The 22853-nt window shown below is 48.9% G+C and overlaps 1 protein-coding gene across 1 annotated transcript in view; it reads right to left on the bottom strand.

The window, feature by feature from the left end:
- The window catches only part of LOC112219965 (ras-specific guanine nucleotide-releasing factor RalGPS1-like), a 294035-nt gene that overhangs the window by 30820 nt on the left and 240362 nt on the right, over positions 1-22853 (bottom strand). Inside the window, 1 exon segment of the mRNA XM_042302718.1 lies at positions 8112-8179. Coding sequence (XP_042158652.1) covers positions 8112-8179 — 68 coding nt within the window.

Below are 22853 nucleotides of genomic sequence, written 5' to 3'. Positions count from 1 at the left end.
ACCTTCCTAGATGGAAACCCCTAACCTTCCTCGATGGGAAACCCCTAACCTTCCTCGATGGGAAAACCCTAACCTTCCTCGGAAAACCCCTAACCTTCCTCGATGGGAAATCCCTTCCTAGCCTTCCAATGGAAACCCTAACCTTCCTCGATGGGAAACCCTAACCTTCCTAGATGGGAAACCCCAACCTTCCTAGATGGGAAACCCCTAAACCTTCCGATGGAAAACCCCCCAACCTTCCTCGATGGGGAAACCCCAAACCTTCCAATGGAAACCCTAACCTTCCTCGATGGGAAACCCTAACCTTCCTCGATCGGAAACCCCTAACTTTCCTAGATGGGAAACCCCTAACCTTCCTTGATGGGAAACCCTAACCTTCCTAGATGGGAAACCCCTAACCTTCCTAGATGGGAAACCCCTAACCTTCCTAGATGGGAAAACCCTAACCTTCCAATGGAAAACCCTAACCTTCCTCAATGGGGAAACCCTAGCCTTCCAATGGAAACCCCTAACCTTCCTCGATGGGAAACCCTAACCTTCCTAGATGGGAAACCCCTAAACTTCCTAGATGGAAAACCCCTAAACTTCCAATGGAAAACCCCTAACCTTCCTCGATGGGGAAATCCCTAGCCTTCCAATGGAAACCCCTAACCTTCCTCGATGGGAAAACCCCTAACCTTCCTCGATGGGAACCTTCCTCGATGGGAAAACCCCTAACCTTCTAGATGGGAACCCCCCAAAAGCCTTGCTCGATGGGAAAACCCCTAACCTTTCTAGATGGGAACCCCCCCCCAAAAAGCCTTGCCTCGATGGGGAAATCCCCCCCAAAAACCCCTAACCTTGCTCAATGGGAACACCCCCCCCAAAAGCCTTGCTCGATGGGGAACCCCCCCAAAAACCTTGCTCGATGGGAAAACCCCCCCTCGAAACCTTGCTCGATGGGGAACCCCGCCCCCCCCAAGCCTTGCTCGATGGGGACCCCGCCCCCAAGCCTTGCTCGATGGGGAACCCCGCCCCCAAGCCTTGCTCGATGGGGAACCCCGCCCCCAAGCCTTGCTCGATGGGGAACCCCGCCCCCAAGCCTTGCTCGATGGGGAACCCCGCCCCCAAGCCTTGCTCGATGGGAACCCCCCCCCCAAAAGCCTTGCTCGATGGGGAACCCCGCCCCCAAGCCTTGCTCGATGGGGAACCCCGCCCCCAAGCCTTGCTCGATGGGGAACCCCGCCCCCAAGCCTTGCTCGATGGGGAACCCCGCCCCCAAGCCTTGCTCGATGGGGAACCCCCCCCCAAAGCCTTGCTCGATGGGGAACCCCCCCCCAAGCCTTGCTCGATGGGGAACCCCCCCCCAAAAGCCTTGCTCGATGGGGAACCCCCCAAAAGCCTTGATCGATGGGGAACCCCTCCCCCAAAAGCCTTGCTCGATGGGGAACCCCCAAAAGCCTTGCTCGATGGAGAACCCCCAAAAGCCTTGCTCGATGGTGAAACCCCCAACCCCTTCCTCGATGGAGAACCCCCAAACTTTCCTCGATGGGAAACCCCTAACCTTCCTCGATGGGAAACCCCTAACCTTCCTAGATGGGAAACCCCTAACCTTCCTAGATGGGAAACCCCTAAACTTCCAATGGAAAACACCCTAACCTTCCAATGGAAAACCCCTAACCTTCCTCGATGGGGAAATCCCTAGCCTTCCAATGGAAACCCCTAACCTTCCTCGATGGGAAAACCCCTAGCCTTCCTCGATGGGGAAACCCCTAACCTTTCTAGATGGGAGACCCCCCCAAGCCTCGCTCGATGGGGAACCCCCCCCGAAGCCTCGCTCGATGGGGAACCCCCCTGAAGCCTCGCTCGATGGGGAACCCCCCAAGCCTCGCTCGATGGGGAACCCCCCGAAGCCTCGCTCGATGGGGAACCCAACCCCACGAAGCCTCGCTCGATGGGGAACCCCCCTCGAAGCCTCGCTCGATGGGGAACCCCCCACGAAGCCTCGCTCGATGGGGAACCCCTAACCTCTGGAACCCCTAACCTCTGGAACCCCTAACCTCTGGAACCCCTAACCTCTGGAACCCCTAACCTCTGGAACCCCTAACCTCTGGAACCCCTAACCTCTCTCGATGGGAACCCCTAACCTCTCTCGATGGGGAACCCCTAACCTCTCTCGATGGGGAACCCCTAACCTCTCTCGATGGGGAACCCCTAACCTCTCTCGATGGGGAACCCCTAACCTCTCTCGATGGGGAACCCCTAACCTCTCTCGATGGGGAACCCCTAACCTCTCTCGATGGGGAACCCCTAACCTCTCTCGATGGGGAACCCCTAACCTCTCTCGATGGGGAACCCCTAACCTCTCTCGATGGGGAACCCCTAACCTCTCTCGATGGGGAACCCCTAACCTCCTCCTCGATGGGGAACCCCTAACCTCCCTCGATGGGGAACCCCTAACCTCTCTCGATGGGGAACCCCTAACCTCCCTCGATGGGGAACCCCTAACCTTCCTCGATGGGAAACCCCAAACCTTCCTAGATGGGGAAACCCCAAACCTTCCTAGATGGGGGAACACCCAACCTTCCTAGATGGGAAACCCCTAACCTTCCTAGATGGGAAACCCCTAACCTTCCTAGATGGAAAACCCCTAACCTTCCTTCCTCGATGGGAAACCCCTAACCTTCCTTCCTCGATGGGAAACCCCCTAACCTTCCTAAATGGGAAACCCCTAACCTTCCTAGATGGGAAACCCCTAACCTTCCTAGATGGGAAACCCCTAACCTTCCTAGATGGGAAACCCCCTTCCTAACCTTCCTAGATGGGGAAACCCCCAACCTTCCTAGATGGGGAACCCTAACCTTCCTAGATGGGGAACCCCTAACCTTCCTAGATGGGGAACCCCTAACCTTCCTAGATGGGGAACCCCTAACCTTCCTAGATGGGGAACCCCCCCTAACCTTCCTAGATGGGGAACCCCTAACCTTCCTAGATGGGGAACCCTAACCTTCCTAGATGGGGAACCCCCTAACCTTCCTAGATGGGGAACCCCTAACCTTCCTAGATGGGGAACCCCTAACCTTCCTAGATGGGGAACCCCTAACCTTCCTAGATGGGGAACCTAGATGGGGAACCCCTAACCTTCCTAGATGGGGAACCCCTAACCTTCCTAGATGGGGAACCCCTAACCTTCCTAGATGGGGAACCCCTAACCTTCCTAGATGGGGAACCCCTAACCTTCCTAGATGGAAAACCCCTAATCTTCCTAGATGGAAAACCCCTAATCTTCCAATGGAAAACCTCTAACCTTCCTTGATGCGGCGCGGCCCCTTGATCCGTGATGATCTCTTTTCACGTTGCCTGTCAGGTATGTTTTCCAGTCCCTTTGGCAATTCATTAATTTCCCCTTTTTGAACATCGATATCACAAAACAATTTCAGTAATCTGTAAAAGGTGTCAACATCAGGGGAAAGGGCTTCGGTAACAAACGCTCTCCAAGTCTTCCTGCGTTTTGCATGCTCAACAACATACTGTGCATAATGTCCGGCTTTTTTTGCAATGGCAAGATTGGTAACATTACTATTTATTTTTTGTGGCACAGTGTTTCTTTTCACTCATGTTACAGAGTCTGTTCAGTGAACCATGCGTATGTGATAATGACTAACCTTGCCTGAAACCTGAAGGCTTGCATTAGCTTCCTCAGCAAAAAACGAATAGGCTTTGAGTTCAGTGTGCTACCACAGTCTTTACAGTCCTGTTTTTAGAAACAACAGCATTGGTTGCTCCTACTTGTCTGTGTCGATGTGGTAATCAAGCTATAAATCGGAATATCCTGCACATTTCTTTCTGGCCTTGTAATGAAAAGAAAATGTGTTAGAAAAAGAAAAAGAAAGAGGGAGAGAAAACAGAAGTTGCAGGTTACTGTGGCAACCCTGATAAATACAGTCCCCATAACGTGGTCCCTGATCGCTGAGATTAGACCACTGGAACATGGGAAAAAAATATAGCCTTTTGTTACATTCCTGGGGTCTGGTCGCTGAGTGACACTGCTATTAGACTACTTTTAGCTGCTTCCTTAATGAGCGCAGAAGGAAATGTCTCACCATTGGCTGTCCCCGTCCGGGTTCATTGTGTGACAGTGAGCGCAAATAAAAAGTCATACTAAAACTATAAAATAAAACGGAATTCTTTGGAATTAACCGACTGTGTTTTACACACCGGCTACTTCTATAGCACGTGTACAGCCTCAGTATGCTTACATACCAAATGTTCTCTGAATCCTATCAAACGTCTCCATCAGTTGATATAAATATAAAACGTAGTAAAAGTTCCCACATAAAACACTTTAGACATAAACAATCCCTTTTACTTTTGTTTGTATTAAATGCATGCTATACCATACTTATTCCTACCCATAATGCATTGTCCCTATTCCTTTAGCCCTCTTTTTTCTCTTTGGGAAGACTGGCAGGTTGGTAAGGGCCCATTATCCTAGGACAGAATGTAGTCCTGGTAAGGGCCCATTGTCCCAGGACAGAATGTAGTCCTGGTAAGGGCCCATTGTCCCAGGACAGAATGTAGTCCTGGTAAGGGCCCATTGTCCCAGGACAGAATGTAGTCCTGGTAAGGGCCCATTGTCCCAGGACAGAATGTAGTCCTGGTAAGGGCCCATTGTCCCAGGACAGAATGTAGTCCTGGTAAGGGCCCATTGTCCCAGGACAGAATGTAGTCCTGGTAAGGGCCCATTGTCCCAGGACAGCATGTAGTCCTGGTAAGGGCCCATTTCCTGTTTCAATATAGCTTGTCTACACCCCCCCCACCCCCATACAGATTCACTACACCCCTACACCCCCCTTATACCCCCACCATATACCCCCACCATATACCCCCTCACACACACACTTTTCACCCTTTCAGATTCTCTATTTTTGCGTATTTCTGACACTGAATATTGTCAGATCTTCAACCAAAACATAATATTAGATAAAGGAAACCTGAGTGAACAAATAACACAAAATGTTGATAAATAAATAAATGATTAAAGTAACAAAGTTATGCAACACCCAAAAAAGCAAATTGCCCCCCTTTACACTCAATAACTGGTTGTGCCATTTGTAGCTGCAACGACTGCAACTAAACGCTTCCTGCAGTTGTTGATCCGTCTCTCACAATCATGAATTCTGCTCAGAATCAGAGAATCAGAGAATTCTAAAAGGAGAATGTCAAGCTATCCCATCCGTGAGCTGAAGAGCAGCTGGGTCATGCAGCAAGACAATGATCCAGAACACACTAATCACATCAAGCTCCATTTATACAGCACATTTCAGACACGGACTGCAACACAATGTGCTTCACCAGAAAAAATAAAAACAATGACAATAAAACGGAAATATTTAATAAAGAATAAACAAAACATCTCTTAAATATGTCCACAGTTTTGTCCCCCCTCAGGTTCTCTGGCAGGCTATTCCAGAGGCTGGGGTCATAGTAACTAAAGGATGCTTCTCAATGCTTCTTGGTCTTAGGCTTTGGGATAGTTAAAAGGCCAGCACCAGAGGACCTGAGGAATCTACTGGGTACATAACTTAAAAGGATGTCTGCAGTATTGGGGTGCACAATCGTGGGTTGATTTAAAAACCAATAGAAGAATCTTAAAATTAATTCTATCAGCCTGAGAGAGAAACGTCCACACCTTGGCAATGTTCTTCAGGTGGTAAAAAGCTATTTTGTTCACATTCCTAATGTGTGATTCGAAATTGAGTTAAGAAACTAAAATAACAGCTAGGTTTTATTTTTATTGCCCGTGAGTTAAAATGTGAGGCCTAATTCTCTCTCTGTGCTTTGGCTCCAACAATAAGTACCTCAGTCTTGTCTTGATTTAGCTGGAGGAAGTTGTGAGCCATCCAAGTATTTAAAATCACTAATACAGTCAAATAATTTTTCAGTGGAGCTAAAATTCTCTGCTGACACAGAAATGTTGTGTATCGTCTGCGTAGCAGTGAAAATCGATGCTGTGCTTTCTGATAACGCTGTCAAGGGGTAACGTATATACACACGGAACAGTACCGGACCCAAAATGGAACCTCGTGGAACGCCACGTGATATGTATTTTCTCTGAGTTCTGTCACTCTTGGTGAACATAAAAACAACCACTTACGACCGGTTAAATAGATCCTAGTCTACATCAGAATGCCTGGAAATAAAGTTCTGGAATGGCCTAGTCAAAGTCCAGACCTAAACCCGATTGAGATGTTGTGGCAGGACCTGAAATCAGGAGTTCATGGTCAAAAACCCACAAATGTTTCTGAGTTAAAGCAGTTCTGCATGGAAGAGGGGGCCAAAATTCCTCCACAGCGACGTGAGCGACTGATCAACAACTAAAGGAAGTGTTTGGTTGGAGTCATTGAAGCTAAAAGCGGAACAGAACACCCAGTTATTGAGTGAAAGGGGGTATTGATTATTGCATAACTTTGCTTATTAAATAAATGAAATAATACGGCACTGTCCACACACACACACACACACACACACACTTCATAACGGAAGGAAGCCGTCAATGTTGCCATTGTTTAGCCTATACGCAATCACTGTCTACTCCCTGTGAATGAAGAGTCATCACACGCACACTCCCCCTGCAACCTTCTTTTTTTTCACCATTCTGTGGAACTCTCTATTCCCCCAACCCACATCCATCTGGAGCAATTCCAACCCCATTACATCACCCTTAACACTCTCCTGGTCAACAGACAGAGGAAAGTAAAGGAAGGTCAAGAAATCAAGGAAAGGAACCATTCCCTGTAACATCTGTCCACATGGAGCATTTCAAAAAATAAAATCACTGCTTATTTCGTCTGCTGCCCTTGACGTGGATTAAACTCAGATAGCATGCGGGATAATTGTTGTAACACCCTGACTCTATAGATGACCTCAGAGTACAGTGGGAAAGACAAGAGAGGGGCGGAGATAGAAGCCAAGTGAAAGAGAGACAAGAGGTTGTACAAGAAAGAGTGAAAAGAGAAAGAGGAAGACTGACGTCTTAGCTCTGAATGGGTCGGTGTGGAGGGGGGCTCCTTGTGTTGCTTCAGCCCACTCTGGAACAGCCAGGCCAGTGCTGCGCTTGTTTCCCCCTCTCCCTCCAATCCAAATGGAATGACTCAACCAGGGCTGGCCCTCGCCGGCCCTCCTGGGCCCCGCAATAACTCAATCCTGAGAGGTTTGCCGGGATTGGTAGACAGTGATCTCATTCTGCACGGCGTAAACACTCAGGTGGGGCCAAGCTGAAAGCCTCGTTGCATGCTGGGACAGGGTATCGCCCCCCCGCCCGCCCCCAACTCACAGTTTGAGGGTCATCCGCAGTTTGAGGGTCATTGAGTTTGATCGGTGATTAACCTTGAATTTTTTCCCCCCATTTCTTTTTCAAGGCATTCTTCCCGAAAGGTTGGCCAGAAGGAAAGGGACGTGAGAGGTTGGCCAGAAGGAAAGGGACGTGAGAGGTTGGCTAAGAAGGAAAGGGAGGTGAGAGGTTGGCTAAGAAGGAAAGGGACGTGAGAGGTTGGCCAGAAGGAAAGGGACGTGAGAGGTTGGCCAGAAGGAAAGGGACGTGAGAGGTTGGCCAGAAGGAAAGGGAGGTGAGAGGTTGGCCAGAAGGAAAGGGATGTGAGAGGTTGGCCAGAAGGAAAGGGAGGTGAGAGGTTGGCTAAGAAGGAAAGGGACGTGAGAGGTTGGCCAGAAGGAAAGGAATGTGAGAGGTTGGCCAGAAGGAAAGGGACGTGAAAGGTTGGCTAAGAAGGAAAGGGACGTGAGAGGTTGGCTAAGAAGGAAAGGGACGTGAGAGGTTGGCTAAGAAGGAAAGGAATGTGAGAGGTTGGCCAGAAGGAAAGGGACGTGAAAGGTTGGCTAAGAAGGAAAGGGACGTGAGAGGTTGGCTAAGAAGGAAAGGGACGTGAGAGGTTGGCTAAGAAGGAAAGGGACGTGAGAGGTTGGCTAAGAAGGAAAGGGATGTGAGAGGTTGGCCAGAAGGAAAGGGAGGTGAAAGGTTGGCTAAGAAGGAAAGGGAGGTGCGTACGAGACTCTAAAACCCAATAGTATTTAAACGGAGGACACACAAACACAGATACACACACGGGTCTTACCTGCTAGGTCTTCCTTGGATGAGGCCATGCGCGGGGAGCCGTGCATAGGTTCGATCTTCAGAGAAAGCCTGCAACAACACAACCATCTGGTCAGCAACCGGAGGACACTCACAATTCATATACCTCAAATCCACTGCTTGAGTCACTCACCATAGCTTGTGATGTCATAGCGCTTGTGATGTCATAGCTTTTTGAATGAGCCCTATTGATAAGCCCATAGCAATGGACAACAATGTCTCCTTTTTTAGTAGGAGTATTGATTTAATATGTGTGACAGAAATCCTTGCCAGGGGGAAATGGATGATCTAAAAGTCAAAGCAAAGTCTGTTTTATTCTACTAAACAAATCTGAAAACAAATTAAATGTTTGGAGTTTGCTATAAGAAAACCCCCCAAAAAACAAGTGGGGTCTCTGTCAGAAGAAAAACCCTCTTTGCCACATGTGAAGCCTGTAACTGGAACGGGGCACTTCAATTAAATGTTTTGATCAAGTGACCTCAACAAAAAAAGGTTGATCCTATCACTTCTGGAAATGTATTTATATATTGTATGATTGTATAATGGTAGAACTAAACGCTCCCTCACAGGGGTATATGGTAGAACTAAACGCTCCCTCACAGGGGTATATGGTAGAACTAAACGCTCCCTCACAGGGGTAAATGGTAGAACTAAACGCTCCCTCACAGGGGTAAATGGTAGAACTAAACGCTCCCTCACAGGGGTAAATGGTAGAACTAAACGCTCCCTCACAGGGGTAAATGGTAGAACTAAACGCTCCCTCCCTCCAGGGGGTAAATGGGGGTAGAACTAGACTACTCCCTCACAGGGGTAAATGGGGTAAATGGTAGAACTAAACACTCCCTCACAGGGGTAAATGGTAGAACTAAACGCTCCCTCACAGGGGTATATGGTAGAACTAGACGCTCCCTCACAGGGGTATATGGTAGAACTAAACACTCCCTCCCAGGGGTATATGGTAGAACTAGACGCTCCCTCACAGGGGTAAATGGCAGAACTAAAAGCACATGTCAAGGTAATTCAATGAAGATCGTAAGGCAAACAAAGCATAAACACTTTGGTAGGAAGGCCTGAGGGGCACAACAGATGTCTGTCGGACAGAAGATAGACTGACTGTCCATCTGGATACGTCGTGGGTATAAACAACAACCCGTGTGGCTAACCCGTGGTTGAGTGGTGAAACCACAGGCTCTTCTGTTACAACGCACCGACCCGAGTCAAAGGGCTGCACCGTAAACTAAATTCAGAGCTTTCCACCGCATATCTGACGCTTACAACTCTACTAGATTATCACTACTGTCCTCATTGTAATTGGATCAAAAGGCATTCTTTTGAGTTGGTTTCTGCCAACCTGGAATGGTGTTGATATCGATAAGGTCCAGAAATACAGATAAATCACTTGTTAGTGCAGATTAATTCCTGGTTAGGTACATTTCAGTGAAGAACTAGAGAAACACGGGTACAATAAGTGAGAAAAAGCAGCTCTTAAAAAGGAACAAATCTGCAGTTGTTACATACATTTTATTTGGGGGGGGGTCTTATAAATTAAAATTATACAGTACATTGGTTTGGGACGGCAGGGTAGCCTAGTGGTTAGAGCGTTGGACTAGTAAGGTACAAGGTACAAATCTGTCGTTCTGCCCCTGAACAGGCAGTTAAACCCACTGTTCCCAGGCCATCATTGAAAATAAGAATGTGTTTTTAACTGACTTGCCTAGTTAAATAAAGGTAAAAATAAAATAATATAACTTATGAGCTTAGTACAACTGTCGTACCCCATCAGAAGCCAAAATATACGCTTGTTATAAAGTAAATGTAAACAAACAATGTATAGGGTCAAAACATGGTTAAAACTAACATGTTGATCTCAAGGATGGTCAATCCTTGTATTCATACCTCTATTCATGAGAGTGGTGATATGTCTCCAGTCCCTCAGCTTTTAACCCGGAACAGGGACGAGGGGCTTTGTTATCGTTTCAATTGCCAATTGACGCTTTACAAATATCAAAACTATCTATGCAGTTTCTCCTGGAGTAAACAGCACATTTCTGACAACAAATGCATTTGTATATATTAAATATGATAACAGACAGACTAACACTAACTGACAAAGAGTCAGTCAGTCTTTGTCTGTCAGTTAGTCTAACTGACAGACAGACTAAATAACAGACAAAGACTAACTACTGTATTGTCAAGGTTTAACCCCAAAAACTATTTTCAAAAATTATTTTGGGCTGCCTGAAGAACTCACTGGATGTAGTTTTGCCAAAAGCACATATTCACACGAACACACAGTAATGTAATTAAACACGTGCGTGTATTGCTGTAGAACCCAGCTCTTCTGGAAAATAAAATCATTTCAATCAGGTTGTTTTTGAAAGTGGGTCATGACGAATAGTTGAAAGGAATTCTCCTTCATAAAACATGGCATTATAGTTAAATGCTCAAAGTTGTGATGAACAGCGCGTTAGGAAAATATTCAGGCCCCTTGACTTTTTCCACATTTTGTTACGGTACAACATTTTATTCTAAAATGGATTAAATTGTCCCCCCCCCCTCAATCTACACACAATTCCCCATAATGGCAAAAGTAAAAACAGGTTTTGAGAAATGTTTGCAAATGTATTAAAAAATAAAACATAAATGAAATATCACATTTTTGGACACACCATATTCAAGGGTTTTCCTTTCTTTTCCTGGGTACAGTCAGACCACTGTAACCTGCCCTGGGTACAGTCAGACCACTGTAACCTGCCCTGGGTACAGTCAGACCACTGTAACCTGCCCTGGGTACAGTCAGACCACTGTAACCTGCCCTGGGTACAGTCAGACCACTGTAACCTGCCCTGGGTACAGTCAGACCACTGTAACCTGCCCTGGGTACAGTCAGACCACTGTAACCTGCCCTGGGTACAGTCAGACCACTGTAACCTGCCCTGGGTACAGTCAGACCACTGTAACCTGCCCTGGGTACAGTCAGACCACTGTAACCTGCCCTGGGTACAGTCAGACCACTGTAACCTGCCCTGGGTACAGTCAGACCACTGTAACCTGCCCTGGGTACAGTCAGACCACTGTAACCTGACCTGGGTACCTGGACCACTGGACAGTCAGACCACTGTAACCTGCCCTGGGTACAGTCAGACCACTGTAACCTGCCCACTGTAACCTGCCCTGGGTACAGTCAGACCACTGTAACCTGCCCTGGGTACAGTCAGACCACTGTAACCTGCCCTGGGTACAGTCAGACCACTGTAACCTGACCCTGGGTACAGTCAGACCACTGTAACCTGCCCTGGGTACAGTCAGACCACTGTAACCTGCCCTGGGTACAGTCAGACCACTGTAACCTGCCCTGGGTACAGTCAGACCACTGTAACCTGCCCAGGGTACAGTCAGACCACTGTAACCTGCCCTGGGTACAGTCAGACCACTGTAACCTGCCCTGGGTACAGTCAGACCACTGTAACCTGCCCTGGGTACAGTCAGACCACTGTAACCTGCCCAGGGTACAGTCAGACCACTGTAACCTGCCCAGGGTACAGTCAGACCACTGTAACCTGCCCTGGGTACAGTCTGAATCAGACCACTGTAACCTGCCCTGGGTACAGTCTGAACCAGACCACTGGACCTTCCAAAGGAAAGCAGACCACTGTAACCTGCCCTGGGTACAGTCTGAACCAGACCGCTGGACCTTCCAAAGGAAAGCAGACCACTGTAACCTGCCCTGGGTACAGTCTGAACCAGACCGCTGGACCTTCCAAAGGAAAGCAGACCCAGACAGTCTTTTTTTCTCCCTCAGGTTGGAAAGTTACAATGCATTCAAAGAACAGACAGAGAGAGGGAGGGAGGGATGGAGAGAGGGAGGGATGGAGAGAGGGAGGGAGGGATGGAGAGAGGGAGAGAGGGAGGGAGAGAGGGAGAGAGGCCCTGGAGAGGAGGGATGGAGAGAGGGAGGGAGGGAGGGAGAGATGGCGAGGAGGGATGGAGAGAGAGAGGGATGGAGAGAGGGAGGGATGGAGGGAGGGATGGAGAGAGGGATGGAGAGAGGATGGAGGGAGGGAGGGAGAGATGGCGAGGGAGGGATGGAGAGAGAGAGGGATGGAGAGAGGGAGGGAGGGAGGGAGGGATGGAGAGAGGGATGGAGAGAGGGATGGAGAGAGGGATGGAGAGAGGGATGGAGAGAGGGATGGAGAGAGGGATGGAGAGAGAGGGAGGGAGGGAGGGATGGAGAGAGACAGGTAGGGAGGGATGGAGAGAGGGAGGGATGGAGGGATGGAGAGAGGGAGGGATGGAGAGAGGGAGGGATGGAGAGAGGGAGGGATGGAGAGAGGGAGGGATGGAGAGAGGGAGAGAGGGAGAGAGGGATGGAGGGATGGAGAGAGGGATGGAGAGAGGATGGAGAGGATGGAGAGGGGATGGAGAGAGGGATGGAGAGAGGGATGGAGAGAGGGAGGGAGAGAGGGAGGGAGAGAGGGAGGGAGAGAGGGAGGGAGAGAGGGATGGAGAGAGGGAGGGATGGAGAGAGGGAGGGATGGAGAGAGGGAGGGATGGAGAGAGGGAGGGATGGAGAGAGGGAGGGAGGGAGAGAGGGAGGGAGGGATGGAGAGAGGGAGAGAGGGATGGAGGGATGGAGAGAGGGAGGGAGAGAGGGAGAGAGGGAGGGAGGGATGGAGAGAGGGAGGGAGGGAGGGAGAGATGGCGAGGAGGGATGAGAGAGAGAGGGATGGAGAGAGGGAGGGAGGATGGAGGGAGGGGGATGGAGGAGAGGGATGGAGAGAGGGATGGAGGGATGGAGGGAGGGATGGAGGGAGGGATGGAGAGAGGGGGATGGAGAGAGGGAGGGATGGAGGGAGGGATGGAGAGAGGGGGAGGGAGGGGAGGGATGGAGGAGGGAGGGAGAGAGGAGGAGGGATGGAGGAGAGGGAGGGATGGAGGGAGGGATGGAGAGAGGGAGGGATGGAGGGATGGAGAGGAGGGATGGAGAGGGAGGGAGGGATGGAGAGAGGGAGGGATGGAGGGAGGGATGGAGGGAGGGAGGGATGGAGGGATGGAGAGAGGGAGGGATGGAGGGATGGAGAGAGGGAGGGAGGAGGGATGGAGGGATGGAGGGCTGGAGAGAGAGAGGGATGGAGAGAGAGAGGGATGGAGAGAGGGAGGGATGGAGAGAGGGAGAGAGGGATGGAGAGAGGGAGAGAGGGAGGGAGAGAGGGAGAGAGGGATGGAGAGAGGGAGAGAGGGAGGGAGAGAGGGAGAGAGGGAGGGAGGGATGGAGAGAGGGAGGGAGGGAGGGAGATGGCGAGGGAGGGATGAGAGAGAGAGGGATGGAGAGAGGGAGGGATGGAGAGAGGGATGGAGGGAGGGAGGGAGAGATGGCGAGGAGGGATGGAGAGAGAGGGATGGAGAGAGGGAGGGATGGAGAGGGGAGGGATGGAGAGGGATGGGAGGGGAGAGGGAGGGATGGAGGGATGGAGAGAGGGAGGGATGAGAGAGGGAGGGATGGAGGGAGGGATGGAGGGAGGGATGGAGAGAGGGAGGGATGGAGGGATGGAGAGAGGGAGGGATGGAGAGAGAGAGGGATGGAGAGAGGGAGGGATGGAGGGAGGGATGGAGAGAGGGAGGGATGGAGGGATGGAGAGAGGGAGGGATGGAGGGGATGGAGGGAGGGATGGAGAGAGGGATGGAGAGAGGGATGGAGAGAGGGATGGAGAGAGGGATGGATGGGATGGAGAGGGATGGAGAGAGGGATGGAGAGAGGGAGGGAGAGAGGGAGGGAGAGAGGGAGGGAGAGAGGGAGGGAGAGAGGGAGGGAGGGAGAGAGGGAGGGAGGGAGAGAGGGAGAGAGGGATGGAGAGAGGATGGAGAGAGGGAGGGAGGGATGGAGAGAGGGAGGGAGGGATGGAGAGAGGGAGGGAGGGATGGAGAGAGGGAGGGAGGGAGGGAGGGATGGAGATGGGGAGGGAGGGAGGGATGGGATGGAGAGAGGGAGGGATGGAGGGAGAGAGGGAGGGAGGGATGAGAGAGAGAGGGATGGAGAGGAGGGATGGAGAGAGGGATGGAGGGAGAGGGAGGAGATGGCGGGAGGGATGGAGAGAGGGATGGATGGAGAGAGGGAGGGATGGAGGGAGGGATGGAGAGAGGGAGGGAGAGAGGAGGGATGGAGGGATGGAGAGAGGGAGGGATGGAGAGAGGGGAGGGATGGAGGGATGGAGGGAGGGATGGGAGAGAGGGATGGATGGAGGGATGGAGAGAGGGAGGGATGGAGAGAGAGAGGGATGGAGAGAGGGAGGGATGGAGGGAGGGATGGAGGATGGAGGGATGGAGGGATGGAGAGAGGGATGGAGGGATGGAGGGATGGAGAGAGGGATGGAGAGGGATGAGAGAGGGATGGAGAGAGGGATGGAGAGAGGGATGGAGAGAGGGAGGGAGAGAGGGAGGGAGGAGAGGGAGGGAGAGAGGGAGGGAGGGAGAGAGGGAGGGAGGGAGAGAGGGAGAGAGGGATGGAGAGAGAGGGAGGGAGGGATGGAGAGAGGGAGGGAGGGATGGAGAGAGGGAGGGAGGGATGGAGAGAGGGAGGGAGGGAGGGAGGCTGATGGAGAGAGGGAGAGAGGATGGATGGAGAGAGGGAGGGATGGATGGAGAGAGGGAGGGATGGATGGAGAGAGGGAAAGGGGCTGAGGGAAGGATGAAGGCATGGATGGAGAGCAGGGAAGGAGGGATGGAGACCCAGTGAGGGATGGATGGAGGGGATCCTGAGGGAGGGATGGAGAGACCATCTGAGGGAGGGATGGAGAGACAGAAGGGAGGCCATGGAGAAAAGTGGGGGAGGGATGGAGAGGGGAGGGATGGATGGAGAGAGGGATGGATGGATGGAGGGAGGGATGGAGAGAGGGAGGGATGGATGGAAAGAGAGTGAGGGAGGGATGGAGAGAGTGAGGGATGGATGGAAAGAGTGAGGGATGGATGGAAAGAGTGAGGGATGGATGGAAAGAGAGTGAGGGATGGATGGAAAGAGTGAGGGATGGATGGAAAGAGTGAGGGATGGATGGAGAGAAAGAGAGTGAGGGAGGGATGGAGAGAGTGAGGGAGGGAGAGAGTGAGGGAGGGAGAGAGTGAGGAAGGGATGGAAGTGAGGAAGGGATGGAGAGTGAGGAAGGGATGGAGAGTGAGGAAGGGATGGAGAGTGAGGGAGGGATGGAGAGTGGTGAGGGAGGGATGGATGGAAACCAGTGAGGGAGGGATGGATGGAGAGAGTGAGGGAGGGATGGATGGAGAGAGTGAGGGAGGGATGGAGAAGTGAGGGAGGGATGGAGAGAGGGAGGGAGGGATGGAGAGAGGGAGGGAGGGTCCAGATTGGTCAGTGCTGATGAAAGCAGCAGGCTGAGGGAGGGATGGAGAGAGGGAGGGATGGAGAGAGAGAGGGAGGGAGGGTCCAGGTTGGTCAGTGCTGAGGAAAGCAGCAGGCTGAGGGAAGGATGAAGGCATCTGGACAAAGATTAAGGGCTCTCTCTTGCGCTCTCTTTCTCTCTCTGGTTGCTAAGGGACTTTGAGGCTGAGTCGGGGTCACTTCACCTTGGAGGATCGCAGACAGCCGTCACTATGGTTACCACATTGGAACCTCCATGTCCCCCCAAACCCACCTGTCGCCTCCATGCCTTCCTCAATTTTTTTGGAATGGGGCCATCCTGTTCTAGCCGACCCTTCATCCACTGTTCCAATTCCACCACCATCTCTCTCACATGCCAGGAGAGTGTCTGTTGAGACAGAAACCTCCCCAGGCCACATTTAACAGAAAAGTAGACAAGCTGTACTGCAGTGCTGGATATGGGAACCAGGTGTGTGTTCCCAACAGCTACGGAGGCAGAGATATAGAGGAAGCCATGAAAGAAATACAAGTCCCTTTAAAACAGTAGTGAAGCCTGCTACTGACACAGTGTTAAACCAGTGGTGAAGCCTGCTACTGACACGGTGTTAAAACAGTGGTGAAGCCTGCTACTGACACAGTGTTAAAACAGTGGTGAAGCCTGCTACTGACACAGTGTTAAAACAGTGGTGAAGCCTGCTACTGACACAGTGTTAAACCAGTGGTGAAGCCTGCTACTGACACAGTGTTAAAACAGTGGTGAAGCCTGCTACTGACACAGTGTTAAAACAGTGGTGAAGCCTGCTACTGACACGGTGTTAAACCAGTGGTGAAGCCTGCTACTGACAGTGTTAAAACACTGGTGAAGCCTGCTACTGACACGGTGTTAAAACAGTGGTGAAGCCTGCTACTGACACAGTGTGGTTAACACAGTAGTGAAGCCTGCTACTGAGACTGTGTTAAAACAGTGGTGAAGCCTGCTACTGACACAGTGTTAAACCAGTGGTGAAGCCTGCTACTGACACAGTGTTAAACCAGTGGTGAAGCCTGCTACTGACACAGTGTTAAACCAGTGGTGAAGCCTGCTACTGACAGTGTTAAAACAGTGGTGAAGCCTGCTACTGACACAGTGTTAAAACAGTGGTGAAGCCTGCTACTGACACAGTGTTAAAACAGTGGTGAAGCCTGCTACTGACAGTGTTAAAACACTGGTGAGGCCTGCTTCTGACACGGTGTTAAAACAGTGGTGAGGCCTGCTACTGACAGTGTTAAAACAGTGGTGAAGCCTGCTACTGACACGGTGTTAAAACAGTGGTGAAGCCTGCTACTGACACAGTGTTAAAACAGTGGTGAAGCCTGCTACTGACAGTGTTAAACCAGTGGTGAAGCCTGCTACTGACACAGTGTTAAACCAGTGGTGAAGCCTGCTACTGACAGTGTTAAACCAGTGGTGAAGCCTGCTACTGACAGTGTTAAAACACTGGTGAAGCCTGCTACTGACAGTGTTAAAACACTGGTGAAGCCTGCTACTGACAGTGTTAAAACACTGGTGAAGCCTGCTACTGACACGGTGTTATTTTACAGTTTGACTGCTACCGACACGGTGTTATTTTACAGTTTGACTGCTACCGACACGGTGTTATTTTACAGTTTGACTGCTACCGACACGGTGTTATTTTACAGTTTGACTGCTACCGACACGGTGTTATTTTACAGTTTGACTGCTACCGACACGGTGTTATTTTACAGTTTGACTGCTACCGACACGGTGTTATTTTACAGTTTGACTGCTACAGACACGGTGTTATTTTACTGTTTGACTGCTCGTCATACAGTGGCCTGAAGTTTTGTACCACTGGGTTTCTGATGTTTGTTGTATTGGCTTGTCTGAGCTTAGAGCTGTGGTTCGATCCATGTTGCTTTTCAGTAATATCACTTAGGAGCTGTGGTTCTATCCATGTTGCTTTTCAGTAATATCACTTAGGAGCTGTGGTTCGATCCATGTTGCTTTTCAGTAATATCACTTAGGAGCTGTGGTTCTATCCATGTTGCTTTTCAGTAATATCACTTAGGAGCTGTGGTTCTATCCATGTTGCTTTTCAGTAATATCACTTAGGAGCTGTGGTTCTATCCATGTTGCTTTTCAGTAATATCACTTAGAGCTGTGGTTCTATCCATGTTGCTTTTCAGTAATATCACTTAGGAGCTGTGGTTCTATCCATGTTGCTTTTCAGTAATATCACTTAGGAGCTGTGGTTCTATCCATGTTGCTTTTCAGTAATATCACTTAGGAGCTGTGGTTCTATCCATGTTGCTTTTCAGTAATATCACTTAGGAGCTGTGGTTCTATCCATGTTGCTTTTCAGTAATATCACTTAGAGCTGTGGTTCTATCCATGTTGCTTTTCAGTAATATCACTTAGGAGCTGTGGTTCTATCCATGTTGCTTTTCAGTAATATCACTTAGAGCTGTGGTTCTATCCATGTTGCTTTTCAGTAATATCACTTAGAGCTGTGGTTCTATCCATGTTGCTTTTCAGTAATATCACTTAGGAGCTGTGGTTCTATCCATGTTGCTTTTCAGTAATATCACTTAGGAGCTGTGGTTCTATCCATGTTGCTTTTCAGTAATATCACTTAGAGCTGTGGTTCTATCCATGTTGCTTTTCAGTAATATCACTTAGAGCTGTGGTTCTATCCATGTTGCTTTTCAGTAATATCACTTAGGAGCTGTGGTTCTATCCATGTTGCTTTTCAGTAATATCACTTAGGAGCTGTGGTTCTATCCATGTTGCTTTTCAGTAATATCACTTAGGAGCTGTGGTTCTATCCATGTTGCTTTTCAGTAATATCACTTAGGAGCTGTGGTTCTATCCATGTTGCTTTTCAGTAATATCACTTAGGAGCTGTGGTTCTATCCATGTTGCTTTTCAGTAATATCACTTAGGAGCTGTGGTTCTATCCATGTTGCTTTTCAGTAATATCACTTAGGAGCTGTGGTTCTATCCATGTTGCTTTTCAGTAATATCACTTAGGAGCTGTGGTTCTATCCATGTTGCTTTTCAGTAATATCACTTAGGAGCTGTGGTTCTATCCATGTTGCTTTTCAGTAATATCACTTAGAGCTGTGGTTCTATCCATGTTGCTTTTCAGTAATATCACTTAGAGCTGTGGTTCTATCCATGTTGCTTTTCAGTAATATCACTTAGAGCTGTGGTTCTATCCATGTTGCTTTTCAGTAATATCACTTAGAGCTGTGGTTCGATCCATGTTGCTTTTCAGTAATATCACTTAGGAGCTGTGGTTCTATCCATGTTGCTTTTCAGTAATATCACTTAGAGCTGTGGTTCGATCCATGTTGCTTTTCAGTAATATCACTTAGGAGCTGTGGTTCTATCCATGTTGCTTTTCAGTAATATCACTTAGGAGCTGTGGTTCTATCCATGTTGCTTTTCAGTAATATCACTTAGGAGCTGTGGTTCTATCCATGTTGCTTTTCAGTAATATCACTTAGGAGCTGTGGTTCTATCCATGTTGCTTTTCAGTAATATCACTTAGGAGCTGTGGTTCTATCCATGTTGCTTTTCAGTAATATCACTTAGGAGCTGTGGTTCGATCCATGTTGCTTTTCAGTAATATCACTTAGGAGCTGTGGTTCTATCCATGTTGCTTTTCAGTAATATCACTTAGGAGCTGTGGTTCGATCCATGTTGCTTTTCAGTAATATCACTTAGGAGCTGTGGTTCTATCCATGATATCCTCATGAAGGCTGAGAAACATTAACATGTCATAACCATATAATTTGGAAAACAGGGCAATAGAAAGATTTGTATTGCGTACTGTACACAGGAGATCATGGAAAAGGTTGTGGGAAACAAAATATTTTTTATTTAAAAAATATATATAATTCTGCTACACATAAAGTTAATGGCTCAACACAGCAAACAAAAAAACCCATTGGAAAATAGAACATGAACCAGATGTGTTCCTTGCAGCAAAATACAGCTACATGCACCGTATACATTAAAAGGGGCAATCAGCTATTTAAACAATAACAAAGCCAAATCCTGCCACTGTTTCTGTAAAAAGATGAGAGATTGGGCTGGAAAAAATGTCAAGCACTAATTCATAGAGCTATGGATGCAAGAACGGACTATCCACAATATCAACATTATATACTGAACAAAAATAAAACACAATATGTAACAATTTCAAAGATTTTAGTGAGTTACAGTTCATATAAGGAAATCAGTCAATTGAAATAAACTCATTAGGATTTGGATTTTATATGACTTGGCAGGGGTGCAGCAATGGGTGGGCCTATGCATTCCCAGGCCAACCCTGGCTGGGGAGCCAGGCCCAGCCAATCAGAATTAGTTTTTCCCCACAAAAGGTCTTTATTACAGACAAAAATACTCTTCGGTTTCATTAGCTGTCCGGGTGGTTAGTCTCAGATGATCCCGCAGGTGAAGAAGCCAGATGTGGAGGTCTTGGGCTGGCATGGTTACATGTGGTCTGCGGTTGTGAGGACGGATGGACGTACTGCCAAGTTGTCTAAAACGATGTTGGAGGCAGCATTCAATTCTCTGGCAACAGCTTTGGTGGACATGTCTGCATTCAGCATGCCAATTGAACTCTTCCCTCAAAACTTGAGAGATCTGTGGCATTGTGTTGGGTGACAAAACTGCACATTTTAAAGTGGCCTTTTATTGTCCCCAGCACAAGGTGCACCTGTGTAATGATCATGCTGTTTAGTCAGCTGCTTGATATGCCACATCTGTCAGATGGATGGATTATCTTGGCAAAGGAGAAATGCTCACTAACAGTGATGTAAACACATTTGTGCACAACATTTGAGGTAAAATAGTATTTTTTGTGTGTACGGAAAGTTTTGGGGATTTTTATTTCAGCTCATGAAAAGTTGGACCAACACTACATATTGCATTTATATTTTTGTTCAGTATAGTTGTATATTTTGAGCTGTGCTCCTAAAAAAGTATGCAAACGTCTTGTAGAATCTACACCCACAGCTTGCATTCTCCAGATATATATTTTTAATGCAGTAGTTTGATGCTCTGAAATGCGATAATTTGAGTGACCTGTGAAGGAATATTTTGTATTTGTGCATTTCTAATAACCAATTCGACTGGGTTCATGCAAGTGACTGATTGATCGTGCCTGGGAGGAATCCTCACCATCAGTATAAGCAATTTGGAAGTATGCCCAGAACATTGTTTTGAGAATGGAAAGGGATATCTCAGTTTCAAGGTATCAGCGTGGAGAAAAGAGGCCTCTCGTGAGGTATTTGTCGGTCACATGCATGAACCAAAAGTTAATAATGAATAAATATAAATCATGCAAATATAACTTGTCTGTGTAAGCAGTATATGAGAGAACTAACGGGACTGCCTCGGCAGAGCTTCCGACCGACGTGTACTATGGTGCATTAAGTTTGTTGGAACCACTCCAGCTTTCTGATAATTCATTTAATATTGACTTCAGGTGTCCCTGGTGGTAATTTCAACAACAGACCATTCAAAAGTTCCAACATAGAAAAATGGATAAGAGAAAAACATAGCCGTAGTAATAAATACTCTTCACATTAAAAGAGTAATACTATTGCCATGTGTTTTTCATTGAGGCCATATTGCATACAGACATAGATATAAGGTTGTCATGACATTGCAATGGTAGCTCATGTTAAGATATGTGAAACAGTCCTCGGAATCTGAAGGCCAACAGATCTGCTGGGGTCCAAGCTGCCCACAGAACCTGAAGGCCAACAGATCTGCTGGGGTCCAAGCTGCCCACAGAATATGAAGGCCAACAGATCTGCTGGTGTCCAATCTGCCCACAGAACCTGAAGGCCAACAGATCTGCTGGGGTCCAAGCTGCCCACAGAACCCGAAGGCCAACAGATCTGCTGGGGTCCAAGCTGTCCACAGAACCTGAAGGCCAACAGATCTGCTGGGGTCCAAGCTGTCCACAGAACCTGAAGGCCAACAGATCTGCTGGGGTCCAAGCTGCCCACAGAACCTGAAGGCCAACAGATCTGCTGGGGTCCAAGCTGTCCACAGAACCTGAAGGCCAACAGATCTGCTGGGGTCCAAGCTGCCCACAGAACCTGAAGGCCAACAGATCTGCTGGGGTCCAAGCTGCCCACAGAACCTGAAGGCCAACAGATCTGCTGGGGTCCAAGCTGCCCACAGAACCTGAAGGCCAACAGATCTGCTGGGGTCCAAGCTGCCCACAGAACCCGAAGGCCAACAGATCTGCTGGGGTGCAAGCTGTCCACAGAACCTGAAGGCCAACAGATCTGCTGGGGTCCAAGCTGCCCACAGAACCTGAAGGCCAACAGATCTGCTGGGGTCCAAGCTGCCCACAGAACCTGAAGGCCAACAGATCTGCTGGGGTGCAAGCTGCCCACAGAACCTGAAGGCCAACAGATCTGCTGGGGTCCAAGCTGCCCACAGAACCTGAAGGCCAACAGATCTGCTGGGGTGCCAAGCTGTCCACAGAACCTGAAGGCCAACAGATCTGCTGGGGTCCAAGCTGCCCACAGAACCTGAAGGCCAACAGATCTGCTGGGGTCCAAGCTGTCCACAGAACCTGAAGGCCAACAGATCTGCTGGGGTCCAAGCTGCCCACAGAACCTGAAGGCCAACAGATCTGCTGGGGTCCAAGCTGTCCACAGAACCTGAAGGCCAACAGATCTGCTGGGGTCCAAGCTGCCCACAGAACATGAAGGCCAACAGATCTGCTGGGGTCCAAGCTGTCCACAGAACATGAAGGCCAACAGATCTGCTGGGGTCCATGTTACTTTACAATATTACTTCGCATTGTAACTCCTTATATAACTCGCTTTGTTATCTTGCGTTACTTTCACGATAAATTATCTTTCATTATACATTCACTAGTTTCTCTTTTCATCTGCTTGATTTAGCCAAATACACTGAGAGAATAAAACATTAGGAACACCTGCTTTTTCCATGACAGACTGACCAGGTGAAAGTTAGGATCCCTTATTGATGTCACATTGATGTCAGTGTAGATGAAGGGAAGGAGACAGGTTAAGGAAGGATTTTTAGACCTTATGACACTTAAGACATGGATTGTGTGTGTGTGTGTGTGTGTGTGTGTGTGTGTGTGTGTGTGTGCCATTCCAAGGGTGAATGGGCAAGACAAAATATATAAGTGCCTTTGAACTGGGTATGATAGTAGGTGCCAGGTGCACTGTTTACAGTGTGTCAAGAACTGCAATGCTGCTGGGGATTTCTCGCTCAACAGTTTCCCGTGTGTATTAAGAATGGTCCACCACCCAAAGGACATCCAGTCAACGGCAGGCCAGTGGTCGAAAAACAGG

The sequence above is a fragment of the Oncorhynchus tshawytscha genome, linkage group LG20, assembly GCF_018296145.1.
Source record: "Oncorhynchus tshawytscha isolate Ot180627B linkage group LG20, Otsh_v2.0, whole genome shotgun sequence".
Taxonomy (NCBI): domain Eukaryota; kingdom Metazoa; phylum Chordata; class Actinopteri; order Salmoniformes; family Salmonidae; genus Oncorhynchus; species Oncorhynchus tshawytscha.
The sequence above is the reverse complement of the archived record's forward strand: the minus strand, read 5'-3'. Positions and strand labels throughout refer to the sequence as shown.